The sequence below is a fragment of the Sciurus vulgaris genome (assembly GCF_902686455.1).
Source record: "Sciurus vulgaris genome assembly, chromosome: 3".
Taxonomy (NCBI): domain Eukaryota; kingdom Metazoa; phylum Chordata; class Mammalia; order Rodentia; family Sciuridae; genus Sciurus; species Sciurus vulgaris.
In genome coordinates, this window is record NC_136463.1 from 131,189,226 (window position 1) to 131,205,057 (window position 15,832).

The 15,832-nt window shown below is 39.7% G+C and overlaps 1 protein-coding gene across 3 annotated transcripts in view; it reads right to left on the bottom strand.

The window, feature by feature from the left end:
* PDE11A (phosphodiesterase 11A) overlaps positions 1–15,832 on the bottom strand; it is a 369,784-nt gene that overhangs the window by 89,615 nt on the left and 264,337 nt on the right. For all 3 annotated transcript variants that reach the window (XM_079132189.1, XM_079132190.1, XM_079132191.1), the window contains exons 11-12: positions 3,589–3,735; positions 3,224–3,331 (exon numbers count right to left, since the gene is read on the bottom strand). In XM_079132189.1, the coding sequence (XP_078988315.1) occupies positions 3,224–3,331; positions 3,589–3,735 (255 nt within the window). The remainder of the gene's footprint in view (positions 1–3,223; positions 3,332–3,588; positions 3,736–15,832) is intronic.

Sequence of the window (15,832 nt, forward strand, 5' to 3'; positions counted from 1 at the left end):
AACAAAGTCACTATGTTACCTAGCCATAAAGCTGAATATTTTTGTAAAACATAATTCTGAGTCAATACATTAATTTTCTGTGCGTAAAGTCATTTTAGGGTCAAAGGTTAGGAAGCTGATACATATATTTATAATTTGCTTATTCTGTTGTTCACAGTGCCAAAATATGCTTGGCAGTGGCACACAACTGTGCATCTCCCACTCCCAGAGACAATGGACTTACAAAAATACACAATCAGGGATTCAAGGTCATATGGAGAAAGCTGCATTATTTATGCCAACAGCGTGGTGGACCAGGCTTTTCAGGTTTGTCATCAAACAAGCCCATCCTGATAAGAGACTAGCGTTGTCGGTGTTTCTTCTAAGGAAAGCACTTATTGCATGCTGGGGGCGGGGGTGGTGGTGGTGGTTGTGCCCTAGTATCTCCTGTGCTAGGAGAAAAGCAGCATATTCAAGGAGGGCTGCTAAGGATTTTTTTTTCTTTTTTCTTTTTTTTTTGTCTTTTCCGCCAACTGGCTGGGAAACTTTGCCTTGGAGCGCCATCTAGAGGAAAATTTATTACACACACCATGCCTGGCTTTTTGACCCAGGCTGAATCCAGCGATTGCTGTATAATGGATTTTTCTTTCTAGATTAATAAGAAAAGTTTAGTACTAATTCATCACATGGAAATAGAATATGAGATATCTTGATTATAAATAGAATCATTGATGGTATAAAACCAGTTGAAGATCCTAACCATCTTCAGGAATATGTGAAGCATTAGCGCCCATTCATGGAAATAACTTGGGGATAATTTGCCATAGGCTGACGTCATATTTAAAAAATTAGAAATGATGAGCAAGTTAAATTCATTTTTATTTAACTTATCAAGTAATCTTTTTCACACTATCTTGATTACTTTCTTAATTTAAAATTTTTTAATAATGGATTTCATGGTCAAGTTGAAAAAGATGCTTGGGTTAGAGACATACAAAAGTTGACATTTTCAACTTATTGTGTGTAATTCTTTGTCAGGTTCAGCAAAATGTAATGAGTGGAAGATAATAACTTTTAAAGATCCAGCTATACAACTCAATGTGAGGGAGAAAAAAATATTCAATAAGGTATTCTTTCAAAGCCATGTTTTTTTTCTTTTTCATTTTCTTTTTTTACTTTTACTTATCAAAGTGTTCTATTTTTGCAGCAGCATGAATACACAAACAAAACCCAAACCTTTTCTAACAGTGACACTCTTCAAGTCAGTCAAGCAGACAAAAATAACTGCACCCCCGAAATATCATGAAGATTTGAGTGTACCCGTGGCAGTGGCAGAGTCTGAGAGTTCTATTTTCTTTCATTTCCTAAGTATTGAGTTGCCCAAACCCTGAAAATACTCACTGACGAAAACCAGTATATGTTTCCTTCTACTCTGAAGTGTCCACCCTGACCCTACACCTTCACCACATCCCAACCGTTTTCAGGTTTGTCATAAAAGTTTGGCTCTGTCCTTGACATCTCTGACTCACAAAACCATGATGACTTCTATTTCCTTTGCTGAACAAGATTTCTGTTGGCTTATTTTGGCAACTCCATAAATCCATAGGTTCTCCAAGGCATTCAATTAATAAGTTAAATCTCTCTGTGAGCCAGACATATGATCTTGGCATGCAGAAAGTGTTTCTAGTCTATTGAGATCTGATAAAGAAAAGCAAAAGGAAAGTGGTTTTGTTTTCAAGCAAGATTGGCACTTGCGCAATAAAACTTCATGGTCCAAAGTATTTTCTTTCCACAATTGATTGACTGCTGCTCTGACAGTAGCCCAACAGGAAGAAGAGGTCAGCCCAGTTTTCCAGGCCAGTCTGCCTGTTCCTTAAGCAGAGAAGGACCTAAACCATAGGTCTTGTGTGGAGAAGGAAGGCATTCTGGTCCCATCTTCTTATGCCATGTGTACACTTGAGTCCGAGTGAATTCAACATATATTTGTTGAAAACTTACCAAGCATGTGACAGTACAAGGTGCTGGCAGGGCCCTCGATACATAGGTGTTGAGAAAATAAGTAAATATTGTTGAAAGAATAAGAAATTCTCTCTTCCCTCAAGTAGTTTATTCTATAGGAGAATGAGAGTATTGTTAACAGAAAATATACTATAGAAAGATAGATGTGTTGTATCAGATACAGTGCAGAGACAGAAGTAATTATTGAAGCCTTTGGGAGAAAGGGGAAAACTTCATAGAAAAACTGGCATTAGATCAATGCCTTAAAGGATGAGCAAAATTTTAATAGGCAGAGAATAGGACAGGGATTTTCATGAAGAAGAAGCAGAATAGTCTTTTGTTGGTGTTTAGACCAAAATAAAGTGTATTTCAGTTGGAATTCCTGATTTTGCATCTAAATTTTAACCTGGGTGTATAGATACAAGTATTTTTAAAAATTTATTTTATAAGAGTCCAAAATTCACATTCTCTTTTTGCATGTTAGGTATGTTCACACACACTCACGTACATGCACATACACACACCTATGCATACATATTAGTATGAGGTTAGTGAAGCACACATATTTAAGCAGGAAAATATTTTCTTTTATGATAGTTTAACCAAGGCCAAAACAAGCCTTAGTTCTTGCCAGAAAATGGGGATGAATAGAGAATTTAGTTTCAATCTTTGCCACAAACATTTGCTTTCAGATTTCATTCCAAGGCTTGCCTCTGGCCGGTTGCCCTAGCTATCTGCATAAAACAGACCAGCTACCATCACTAGGTTAGATCAGAACCCAGGGGCAGAGGTTTTTAACCCTAGTGAGCTTTTAAACCCTCAAAGCATCCACTCTGACCCCTTCCTTCTGTGGGCTTCCTGGATGTTCTTCTATGATCTTGTGGGTAATTTTCATGCCTCCTACAGGCTTTCCAGCAACTCTGAGGTTTTATCCAAGGATCTTTTTGAAAGATCCTTGCATTGCTTTGAAAACCCAAGCATTTCTTTTGCGAAATCACCAGTTTGTTAACAGAGAGTACTGAAAAGACGCTCCACGCATCATTCTGAGACTACATCTACTTCAAGGTGTTAATGATTTTACAGCTTTAAAGCTTAGAAGTGTTGCCCAACGTACACCCACAACCAGGACAGATGAGCACTGCCATAAAATAATCACGTGGCAATTCTTCCGAGAAATGAAAAGGTAGAGAAGGCCTGGAGGTCTACACAAATGAGAGGCGACCTCCCACCCTCACCGAACACTTACTGTTAGCATTGCAAACATCAGCTGGCACACGTTGAAGGCGTGTCTCCAGTTGTGGTAAAGAACCATTCGATAGTTTTTCCTTACTGTCAAAAGCCACCTGCACAGTGTCTGAAATGGGAGGGAGAGGTTGTGTCAGGCACTTGCACGTGTCTCCAGTGTCTTTGATGGTCCCACCATCAAAGCAGTGCTTTAGGATGGATGATCGAAGTCTCCCACTAACACCCTCTTGGTTCTCACAGTACTCCCATGAGGTGTGCCAGGCAGGGTTATCGTCCCCATTTTGTCTTTGGGACACCCACAATTCACAATGGCTAACACGGCATCCCAGGTGCACGCCTTCCATCACCCAAGACAGGACATCTTACCTCATAGTCGATTTTAAATTTCTGCACCATCCCCAGCTCCATGAACATCCGGAGGGCAGCTGTGATCATGGCATCAACATCGAGGGAAAAGTCATCGAAATGAATGTCATCAATGGCCAGTTCTGACACCAGAGGGATATTGGCTGCCTAAACAAGCAAAAGATATAAGTCAAGCCAAGTTCACCAGCTTTCCCAAACCCCACATCCTGCTTGCTCCTCTGCTTATCAGAAGTGCCACATAAATCAGGCCTGACCTGTACTTACACCCTGATACAGCTAAACTCTGAGCTGTAAATGTCTTTTGTTTCCGAACTGCAAATGCCCCAAGCAAATGAAGGGGGATGGGAAGGACAGCTAATCGGAAGATAAAATATACACGCTGGATCTAGTCTGCAGAATTTGGAATACAGAACTGTCTAGTTTACTGAAACTGCGGTCATACAATATATTCTGATGCATATTACAAAGCACTAAATGCAAGAAACATCTGGGCAGCCAGCAGCTGTGAATTTTAATTGCTGCTATTCAGAATGAGTTGGAATATACCACTTTGCCTTGTTTCTTGTATTCTTAGATTCTGTAGCTTGCACGTGCTCTTTGTTACACACATGTTCTGTATATTCAGAAGAACAGAAAAGATGAGACAACATATCTTTGGTGCAAAATGTGTCATTTTAATAAAAGAGAGATGGGGATGATTAACATAAGCCTATGTTTCACTGAAGGGATTAATTTTGCTATACTGTTTAGCTTCATTCTATATAAACATTACAACATAATTACACTATTGGTCATATATATTCAAGGTTTCTAAAACATCATTAGGCAGCAATCAACTGACCCACACAAACCTAAAGGGGAGGGAAACATTTTTTGGAAATCATTTTTATACCGATTACATTGGGTCTGCCATGTCCTTTGGGCCACTCTTGGTAAGGGAGTCATCTTTATGTTTTCAGGGTATCAGAGCCCATTCTGGATTCATATTCCTAGTCTGTTCACTGGGTATAAATTACCCTGGGAGTAATTTATGCCCTGGGACTACTTTGGCGGAGCAATTAAATCCAACCTTGGTGGTGCTAAACATTTCAGAAACCAAATAATCAATCCTTCCTTCACAATTCTATGCTCCTCCATAAGAGTTTACATCTCTAAGCTAAAATCCAAACATTGGTTATTCCCAGGAACACTGAAGAATAATGAATTTATAAATGTCAAGACAACCTTTTATTCTTGACTGTTTATTTTCATTAAAACTTAATCCTCTTATCCTTCAGTAAATCATTTTAATATGGTAACATATTAATGTGCTTAATATTAACATGTTAATAAGCTTAATATGTTAACATGTAAACTAGCTCCTAAAATTAAAAAGGCTTGTGAAATTCAAACATGAAATACTCTTTATGTATTCGTGTCTTTACTTTTTGGGAGTCCCTGATCCCAGGCAAATACTTTATTTACTTTAAAATATTTTTAACCAAAGTTGTAAATGCACATCTAATTTAAGAGCAAATTAGATCTACAAAGTGTCTCTCTCTCTCTCTCTCTCTCTCTCGCTCGCGTGCGCACACACACAGTATCCAAACTCACCTGGTACCAAAATTTTCCCTTATATAAAGGCAACAACTTTCAAAAGTCATTTTTTTATATTTAGCAAAATAAGATGCTTGCAATTTTACTTTTTGATTCTTTTCTGCTGAAGGCATTATTAACTTTTCACCATTGAAGAAGATTCAGCTGTCTTACACTACTTCTATCTACCTCTTCTGGCTTTTCAATCCCTAATATGCATACTTTTTTGAGATAATATTTAGCATTTTTGTTATTACAATTATGTACAAGATATTTATAGCTAAGTTAAACAATTCACTCTGACTGCTTTTCCTTGTCTTGACTGCATCTAAAATTCTACAGAGTTAACAATTCTGTTTTCGATGTGTGATGAATTACATGCGTACTTAATAATTAATTTGGTCCTTAAACTTAGTTGTCTTAGTCTCAGCTTAAAATGTCAGATGCTTTGGACATCCCATCAAATCCAGGCAGAAATCACTCCTGGAACTTTTTGAACTTCTCCAAAGTGAACCAGCCAGCTCTCTTCTATGTCTAATGTGGTTTTCATCCTCTGGGGATGCCTTCCTCTCTCCTTTGTTTCTCTGTCCCACATCTTTTCCTTCCTTGGTTTCTCTGCTCATTTTGTTGAGACACATCCTCTAATATGTCCTAAGATAAGGAGTGGGATAGGTAGATTTGTGAGAAACTGGTATCTAAAATGCTTTCATATTACATCACATTTCATTGATAGACACAGATTTCTAGGTTGGAATGATTCCATGAGATGTCAAAGGCATTGCACTTTCAACTTATATGTTACTTTGGTGAAGTTAGAAGCAATTTGAAGCTTTTATACCATGAAAATAATTCCTTCTCCTACTTCATTTTTGTAGAATCTTCTCTGCTTCCAGAGTTCTAAACTGTTATGAAAATGTGACTTGATATCAATTTGTGTTCATCCATCATTCTAGTTACTTTGTGAACCCTTTATTTTGGAAATCCATGTCCTTTAATTACAGAAAATTTTAGAAAATAAACTTTTCAATGATTTTTTTCCCCTCTCATTTTTCTGGAATTCTCTTTATTTGGTTTTTAAATTGGTTCTTCCTCCACCCCCTCATTTCTTCTTTCCTTCTCCTTTTCTCTTCATTTAAAAAAAATGTTTTCCCTGAGGTCTTTCTCCTAATTTTTAGTTCTTTTCCTTTTCCTTTTTGATCTATTTTTTCAAAAAAATCCTCTCTTCTTACTCTTCATATTTTAACATCATAGTTTTCTTTTTTAAGAGCTTTTTTTTTTGTTTGTTTTCTGGATATTCCTTTTCAATTTTCTAATAGCACCTCAATTGTGTTTCATGGATGCAATATCTTCTCTTCCCTCTCTGAGGATACTAATGATAATCCTGTTTGACCTTTTCTTCCTTATTAGGTGGCTTCCTTCACTGTTCCTTGTAATAGAAAACCACAATGTAAATTGATTCTCTTGAATGTTTTTCAGTGTACAGTACATAGTACACTAACTTACAGCTAACTAAATGCACATATGTTATACAAGAGATTTCTAGAACTTTTTCATCTTGTGTGACTAAAACACCATACCCTTGAACTTCTAGTATCCTCTTTTTCCCCAGAAACCTCTACTCTACTTTCAGTTTCTGGGTTTGATTACTTTAGCTATTTCATATTAAGTAGAATCATGCCGTATCTGTCTTTATTTTATTAACTTGTTTGACTCAGCAAAATGTCTCAGAGTTCATCCATGATGTAGCATGTAAAAAATTTCCTTCCTTTTAAGGCTGAATAATATTCCATTGTGTGTGCACACACATATGTACACACACAGATATATATGTAACACTATGTGTGGATATGTAACATGAATGTGTACGTACATGAATACACATGTGTGTGTATAAATATATATATACATATATTTAAAAAAACACTCTCCATTCATCCATATGTGGTTTTGTCTCTTAATCAGTTATCATTCAATAATTCATTTTAGCATATTGGAGGCTTTAGAAACCTTAGAGGTTTTCTTGAGATATCTGGTAATCTTTGACTTCCCACTCATATTTAAAAGTGAGCTTCTGAACACTTCTACTACAGCTTCTGAGGCTTCTCTGTAGTGGCCTCACTGACCTGTCTGCTTGGGGATGCACCAAAGGTCAATGTCTTTGCATCTTTGCTCTTTAGCTACTCAGATGCCTAAGAGAAGAATCTTCTGACTGGAGTTGAGAGCAGAAGGGGTTGGAGGAGCCTCAGTATTCATTCACTCTCCTGATCCCAGCCTGTTCCCATCTCAGTGATGATTCCCTAACCCAAAGACCCACAATTATACCCTCTCCAGATAGAAACTTCCAGTCTTTATGTATTGAGGAGTGGAACAAAGGACGTGTAATCTAACTGCTTCTTAGACTGTGTTTTCCCATCTGAGGATCCACCTTTTTTCCCCACTGATAAAGGCACTGAAAGCCAATTCCTAAGTTCTTTGTGGAGAGGAATCTAAAGTATAAATCTGCTTATCTCTCAGCTTTTCCCTTTGCTATCTTAGTTTGATGTTGGGGGCTGTGCCATGTTGGCGGCGCCGGGATGGCGCCTGATCACATCCGCATTGAGGAGGTTAATTGACATAAGCACACTCAGGTGATTCTCTCGTCCACGCACACAATGTATGCACATGTGTTCTCGAGCACTAATTGCCTGCTCGAGCGTCTCACTTAATCTTTGTGTAAGAGGCGTGGCCCTGCTCTCCGCGTCCTGGAGGTGATATAAGCGTTGGCGGAGCGAGACAGAGATATAGCAGCCATTAGAAGCAGCCAGAGGGAAAAACACGCACAGCAGCCATTACCAGAAAAGCAGTAGCAGAAGACACGCGGCGAGGCATTAGCCAGAGAAGAAGACACGCCACAGCAGCCATTAGCAGAAAAGCCAGAAGAAAGAACACAGCAGCGAGTAGGGGCAGCGGCGGAAGGCAGATCGCAGAACGGAGAACTGAGACGCATCACTAGGGCACCTTAGTTCACAGGATGCAGGACTTTAAGGTGTGGCAGGCCTCTCTCCTTCTAAGCTCTAAGAAAAGCCTGTCTTTCTTTCAAAGTTTCTCTCTTAAGCAAAGTTTCTTTCTCTCTGATAAGCGGGGTCTCTCTCTCTCCTCTCAAAGCAAGTAAACCTCATTTCCTCTATCCTCTATAAACAAGTAAGAAGGCAGTGCACTAAAGAGAAAGAAGTGCCTCAGTTTCCACTCCACCACCCATAAGACCCGTGCAAGTTGTTGTTGCAGGCGGTGACAAATATCCACGGATTTTGGAACCGCAAAGAGCCAGCGACGGTTTGACTGTCATGGATTTGCTAAATTAGTTAGTATTCATTCATCTATTTTCTAATTTCCAAAATGTTGTCATTGTTAATTCCTGTCACAATCTCCTTGACTTTGAGATTTTATGCCTTTAAAAAACCCTTTATTATTGTTTTAGTAAGGCTTAGGTAGAAAACAAAAGAAAATGAGTGTATTTAACCTACTATCTTTATGCAAACATCACCACATTTATCTTTATTAAATGATACTTTAAATAGCTTGGAGAACTCAGAGGCAAGCCAATCTTTGCTCTTTGGTCCCTTTTCTACGTGCATGGGCCTAGCTAAAACCACGTGGATCTCTTTTTCTGACCTGTGTCCCTGTGAGTTTCCTTGTGAATGACTACACTTACTGAGTTGTAACAATCCACGGCAGACGCCATTTTCTTTTCCTTAGAGAAGCTCCAGAACAACTGTATCCTTCCCCAGTGTTATAGGTTGATGTTAGGTGTCCCCCAAAAGCTCATGCAAGAATATTCACATGTGAAATGATTAGGTTATGAGAGCCTTAACCCAATCAGAAAACTAATCCCCTGGTGCAGATTAAGTGGTTGGTAAGTGAAGGCAGGTAGGGTGTGGCTAGAGGAGGTGGGCATTGGGGGTATGTCTTTGAGTTTTATATTTTCTATCTCTTTCTCTGATTTCTGATCATCATGTGAGCCACTTCCCTCCACCACACTTCTTTCTCCACTATGTTTTTCCTCACCTCAGGCCCCACGGAATGGAGCTAACTGTCTATAAACTGTGACATCTGAAACTGTGAGACCCCAAATAAAATTTTCCTCCTATAAAATTGTTCTTGTCAGATCTTTCAGTTATAGTAGTGAAAAAACATACTAAAACAGAAGAGTAGTGGGGTACTTGCTGTAACTAACCTGACCATGTGGTTCAGAATCTTTTGGAGCTTTTTGAAATTTGTTGGAGGAATTGTGGAAAGTTTAATTATGCAAATTGGAAAATCTTGATTGTTGTTAGCAGAGACTGATGGGTGTTTTTGATGGGAGCTCAGAAGACCAGAATGATAATCTAACTGTGAAAACACAGGGCCCCATGAGGTTTCAGAGAAGGAGGACTCTATTGGAAATTGTACTAGAGGTCATTCGTGTTACCTTCTGCATTTTGCCTGTGTCCTGAAACTTTCTTCAAGGCCAATTTGAAAAGTGATGAGCTTCTTAATCTGGCAGAAGGAATTTCTAAGCAGGGTAATATTCTGGTGGTGGCATGGGTATTGCTGGCAGTTTTTAGCCAAGTTTATTGTTATAATCAGGAACAGAAAGCAGAGCATAAATATTTGAAAAACTTGGACTTGAAAGGTGGGAGTAAAACTGCGGTGAAGGAAGTTATATAAAAAATTACTACACTGAAGAAATGCTAGACTTTGTTGAGAGACAATAAGAAAGATGGCTTGAGGGCATCTCAGGAGCTGGCAAGACCACACCCATCTCAGGCTCAAGGGAGTAAAAGTAAAAATTCCTTTGAGAAGAGACCAGTGAGGCACCCTGCTTGCACAGGGCACCTAGGAAGTTTTTTCAGCGTGTTAGACCACCCAGGTACTCAGAGGCTGCTTCAGTCATGGTTGCTGTAAGCTTGGCTACTGCTCAAGATGGCAGCAGACCTTGGCAGGAACCACATGGAGCTGGTTTTACAGGATTGCAGGATTGCTTTAGTTAGTGAGATTTCCTTTGAAATCTCCCACCAAGATTTCAAAGGAAGGCCTGGGAGGCCAGGCAAAGTGCATCAGGGTCAGAGTCCCTGGAGGCAATCCCTAAGAGGGTGAGGTGTGGAGATGTGAGGAGGAAGCCAAAGCTGGCGATCCCCAAGATTAAGAAATACCAGTAACATGGGAGGTCAACTGAGGATAACTACAGGAATCGAGCAGAAATAAGCCAACAGAGGGGCCATGTGGACTGCAACCAGCAAAGCCACAGGGGTGAAACTACATAAGCCCTTTGGAGAGAACATCATGATGCCATACAGATGCTAGATGTGGAGCTACAGGATTTGTTTGCCCAGATGGATTTTGTTTTGCTTTGGTCCCATCCCTTCTATGTATGCCCTATTTTTCAGAATGGAAATGTTTACTCTGCACCTTTATATATTTGATACTCATAAATTACTTTTGATTTTTACAGGAACTTACTATGTGAGTTTGCCTTGAGTCTTTGAGGAGACTTTGGACTTGAACTTTTGGGCAATGCTTAAACTGCTGAGACTATGGAGACTCTTGGAAATGGACTAAATATATTTTGCATTGTGAGATAAACATGAGTTTTGGGGGGCTTTGGGGGCTGGTGATGCAGTTATTAGGTGTCTCCCAAAAGCTCATGTGTGAGACAATGCGAAAACATTCAGAGGTGAAATGAGTCTGTTATGAGAGCCTTAACCCAATCAGTGAATTAACCCCTTTTTGGAGATTAACTATGTGGTAACTGAAAGCAGGTAGGGTGTGGCTGAAGCTGATGGGCATTGGAGGGTGTGCCTTTGGGGTATAAATTTTGTATCTGGTGAGTGGAGTCTCTTTCTGCTTTCTGATCATCACGTAAGCTGCTTCCCTCCACCACACTCTTCCTCCATGATGTTCTGCCTCACCTCATGCCCCCAAGAATGGAGCCAGCTATGAACTGAGACCTCTGAGACCATGAGCCCCCAAGTAAACTTTTCCTCCTTAAAATTGTTTTTGTCAGATCTTTCAGTCATAGCAGCTAAGAAACTGACTAAAACACCCATGTTTCAAATATTTTGCATAGAGAAAATGGCAGGTTCTCAGAAATATCTGTGCTTATTGTAACTTGTTCAAATTAAAATTCAAACTCAACCAGAAAACACTTCTCAAGAGATAGAGGCCCTGTCCCAAAGGACAAAGGTATTTCTGATTTCAGGAGATAAGTTTGGTTCTGAATTGATACAGAAAGGCTGATTCCTCTTACAGTTTGTCATCCAAGGAGCAGAAATGATGATGGAGACAGCTTTGCTGCTCTCCAGGTGGCCCCTGTCTTGTAGATTATTAATAGTGTATTCCCTCATGCCATTATAAATTCTCCACCCTTCAAAGGCACTAAATTCATTTAATTATCTTAAAAATTAAAGAATATAGGCATTTTTTCATTATGAAATGTTAATGGAAAGGAAATAAGAACATGAGGTTGAAAAATGCAGGATGACCTCTGGTTCACCAAGACCCAGCTTTCCTGACCTTGTCTTTTTTCCCCTAATAGGTGGATTGATCCACAGTTAAATCACACCAGTCTATAGATCACACTGACCACTGCTATAAACTCTTGCTGGCACTTGTAGATGCAGAACAAGTTTCAAGTCTTTCAGGAATGACCAATTTCAGCTATTTTGAGAAGTACAGGTGGTTTTCACCCATATATCTTGGGTACAAGAGCAGATGCTAGAGGATGAAGGCTTAAGAGCAGTGGGTATCCTGAGTCTGGGAAAGATTTGGAAATAGCCTTCCATCACCAAAGTCCTTGTTCTTCTGAGGAAAAGAATGGAGCCACATCTTCCAAACCTGTAATTATTCTAGCCATAGGATATTAACCAAACAAATCAAAGTCAATTTCTCCAAGTGTCAGTCTTGAACTTTTAAATATTTATAAGGTGCCATATCCCTAAATCAAAGAGGAGTGTCACAATCCAAAATAACTACTGAATTAATAGCCAGGAAATAACATTCGGATAAAAGAACCATTTACTTTACTGCTGCAATAAATGAAAACACAGAATTATGAGTCTGGGAGCTAATTTGAATAATGTTCAAGAAGTGGGACTCCAGCTGCCTGGGAGTACCTGATATCCTTTGACCATTCCTCTTCTTTGTTTGGGTCTTAATAGTTAAGTGGTTATCAAAGGGAGTCATAAAACTGCCTCCTCTAAAATTGAAAAGGTAGCTTTACAAAGAGGCTGTAAAATGTTAAAATACATTCCTGGATCCCTTGACACATGAATATTGCATTTTGGATGGTCAGAAAATGGGAAGAAACAACAAAGCGTGTGCTGGTCCAGCCGTGGCAATTCAAAGGAAAATGGACCTGTTGCCATTTCAGCCCACTCACCCACTTAGTTCTCTGGACAAAAACAGAATTCTGGTATTGATGGAGACAGGAGGCTGAGCTACAGTGATGTGGAAGGGACACTAAAGCTTTTTTTGTTTGTTTGTTTTCCCCCAATACCTTTATGGCATTTAATATGAGCTGGGTACTATTTTAGTACTTTAGGAATATTAACTCATTTGATTTCTACAAGAACCTAACAAGTTGGGAATATTTGTAAATACTATGGTATAATAAGGCAACTGAAATCAATGATCAAGGTGACCAAAGTTGCACTGTGTGATTGGCAGAGGCAGATTTGAACTGGGGAGTACTGTTAAAGACAGGCTCTCAACCACTATACTACCTCTGAAAACACACCAGTGCTAAGTTAAGAATCCCCTAATTCCTGTATTATGCACATGAACTCATGTGCACCATGGGCAGCATTTGGGATTTCCATGGCTTTTTGGTCCATGTTTTATAACGAGCTGCCTGGACCCATTATGGGGGACAATACTTTGTTTTTTACTTTTATACAACAACTTAGGAATGTCTCTGAGCTTATACCAGTCATACCACACTTTGGTATGAACTCTTAATTGTTAGCTTTGTGTTGATTGGAGCTAATACAAAATCAACTCTCTCCACCCAAGACTGTCCAGAAAAAATAGCTTTTTCTCTGGGGGAGCAGAAGCACCCTTCAGACAAACCATGTTAGCAGTGCAGTGATATTACTGAAAAATAGCATATAAGCTCTTCTAGTGTTTTCTTATTAATAAGTATTTTTTTCTTAATAAAAAGTCATTTACTTATTTTCCTTGTGGATGACTAGAACACCTCTCACTACAGACACAGTCTCTAATGCTACCTGTGATGCCTACTTGCTGACTGGCTGTGGGCAAGAGACATAAGTGAAGCTTGGATCGGGCACTCTTTGGGTAGACAAGAACAAAACCATGTTTCATGGTAGCTGTGAGGAAGAACTGAAATCGTAGTGCACATAAAGATCCTGGTCAAGTGCTTGGAAATAGGAAATGCTAAATAATAATGCCTATATGATTGTGATTGTTGGTAGCATGTCGTTATTCTGCTTATTATTATTTTATACTAATATTAGACCCAAAGGAGAATAGAATGGACAACAAAGATTGCAATGACTAGTAAAGGTTTACTCTTTAGAGCCTTGGGGAGGTCTTTTAATTAATTCATCTTCATTTAGTACATACGTGTGTTTCATGGTTGACTCTATGGCAGGCCCGACACTAGCTGCCTATGGATGCATTTGTGAAATCAGTGTGGTCCCTGTGCCCACAGGTAGTTGGGGATGCAAAGAAGTAAATAAAAAATTACAGTGCAGTATGGTTTCAGTGCAGTGATAGGGGACACAGGACACCACTGGAATCCCTGGGAAAAATATATTTTAGTTTAGTGTTCTTGCTGTAATTCCAAAATGTATTAAGCTGTAGCTCTATAAAATATACTGAAAATAATTTAAAATATTTAAAAAGAACCCATACTTTCTATGATCAAAAATTTCTCAAGGTCTGTCCTAGAATGTAAGAAAAGATGAGGATGCCATTCCTGATGCTTGTGATGCACTCAAGGAGAAAGAAGAGTAAACAGAATGATTGGTGAAAAACCAGGTGATCAAGTGCCGAGGCAACAGAAGGAGGGAGAGTATGAGAGGCTAGGAAACACAGTGGAGGAGAAGTACCTGACCTGGGCTTGGAAGGACGAATACAACTCCACAGAAAAGTAAGGCAACGTGGCTGTTCCAGGCAAAGAACAGCAAGGACAGAGCAGGCCAGACCTTCCCTGAAGATGACACAGTACACACCCTGCAGCATAGGGACTAAGCATCAGTAACAACTGCCTGCTCACAGGGATTCAGGACTTGCCTGAATCAGCTTGGAACCTTTGGCTGTCTCACCAACCTGCAAACCTTGAGCTCATGCAGATAAAAGTGATCAGTTTTGCTGCGCTACAGTTGCTGACCTCAAATCACAGCTCAGGCCCGTGGCTTGCCTGCACTCCATGACACATATCTGCTCACTGTCTATATCTGTTCCTGCTATCTTCACAGGGGACAGTCAGCACTCTCAGAACTTCCCTTTCAAAGAGCTGATCACAATTTTAGTTGTGGCAGAAGACAAATGTTTGTATTGTTTTCATGAGGAAAAGTGATTGTCTTTTTTCCTTTCCTCTTTCTTGTTGCCTCAACAACACACCCTTTCTCTTGTCTTCTGGGATAATTTGAAGATCAAGCAGCCCTCTGTGTCCTCTAGGAAAAAGGAACTTGTTTTTGGTTGAGCAGAGTACTGAGTTTAATGGGCTATAAGGATCTGTTTTGAAAGAACTACAGAAGAGATTTGCTATAAAGACAGAGGAAAGAAGTGCTCCCAAGGGAGATAAGAAAGGGAGTTAAGAATTCCTCCCTCTCACAGAGGCCAGGGAACAGTGCAAGAGAAGGAAGGAGAGAGCCCCTTGGGGCTGTGGTAGCTGATCCCAGTGCATGTAACAAAGGAGCAAATGCACCTATAAAACATTGCCACCAAAACACTGTTTTTGCTCCCATGAGCCCATGTGAGCTGAATCAGGATCCATGGAATATCCCACCTATGTTTAAGTGGACGCCTTTTATCATTTGCTCTCAGAGCCTCACTAGGCACTTCTTTTGTGGGAAGACCATAGCTATCAGTGTCCAGTTCCTCAACCACTGCCCACCCAGTGGGTGTGAGACCTATTTGGACAACATACCTCTGCTCAACCCCCAAATACCTATTACCTAAGCATGCCAAGAAAGAGAGGCAGGGTCCTGGGTACCAAGAGGAATGCTAGTGAAGGACCCCTGAGCACCTAGACATGACTGGGAAAATGAAATGAATGGTCCAAGACACTGAGGGTCATGGAAGTGGTTAATGACATCCTTGCTCCATCTCTCATACAGTTTGTAATTATTTGCTAAAGGTCTTATTTTAAAAGGTAGGGACTATGTCTGTCTTATTTGTTGTATTCTAAGTGCTCAGCACAGTCTTCACCACTGTAGGCAGGCCTTAGTACATGGAGGAAACTCATTAAACATTGATCAGATGAATGATGGATTGGTAATCTCACTGAAAGCTATCGTGTACTTTCTGGGTTATGCCACCATATTGCCTAGTGAATTCAAAGTTTGACAACTTTTGGCCAACCATCTTGGTGAATGCCTTATATTTAGACTGATACACACTTGCAGAAATCCAAAATAAGGTAATAGGAGTGGTAGAGTTTGGAAATAGAATGTCCCCCAAACAC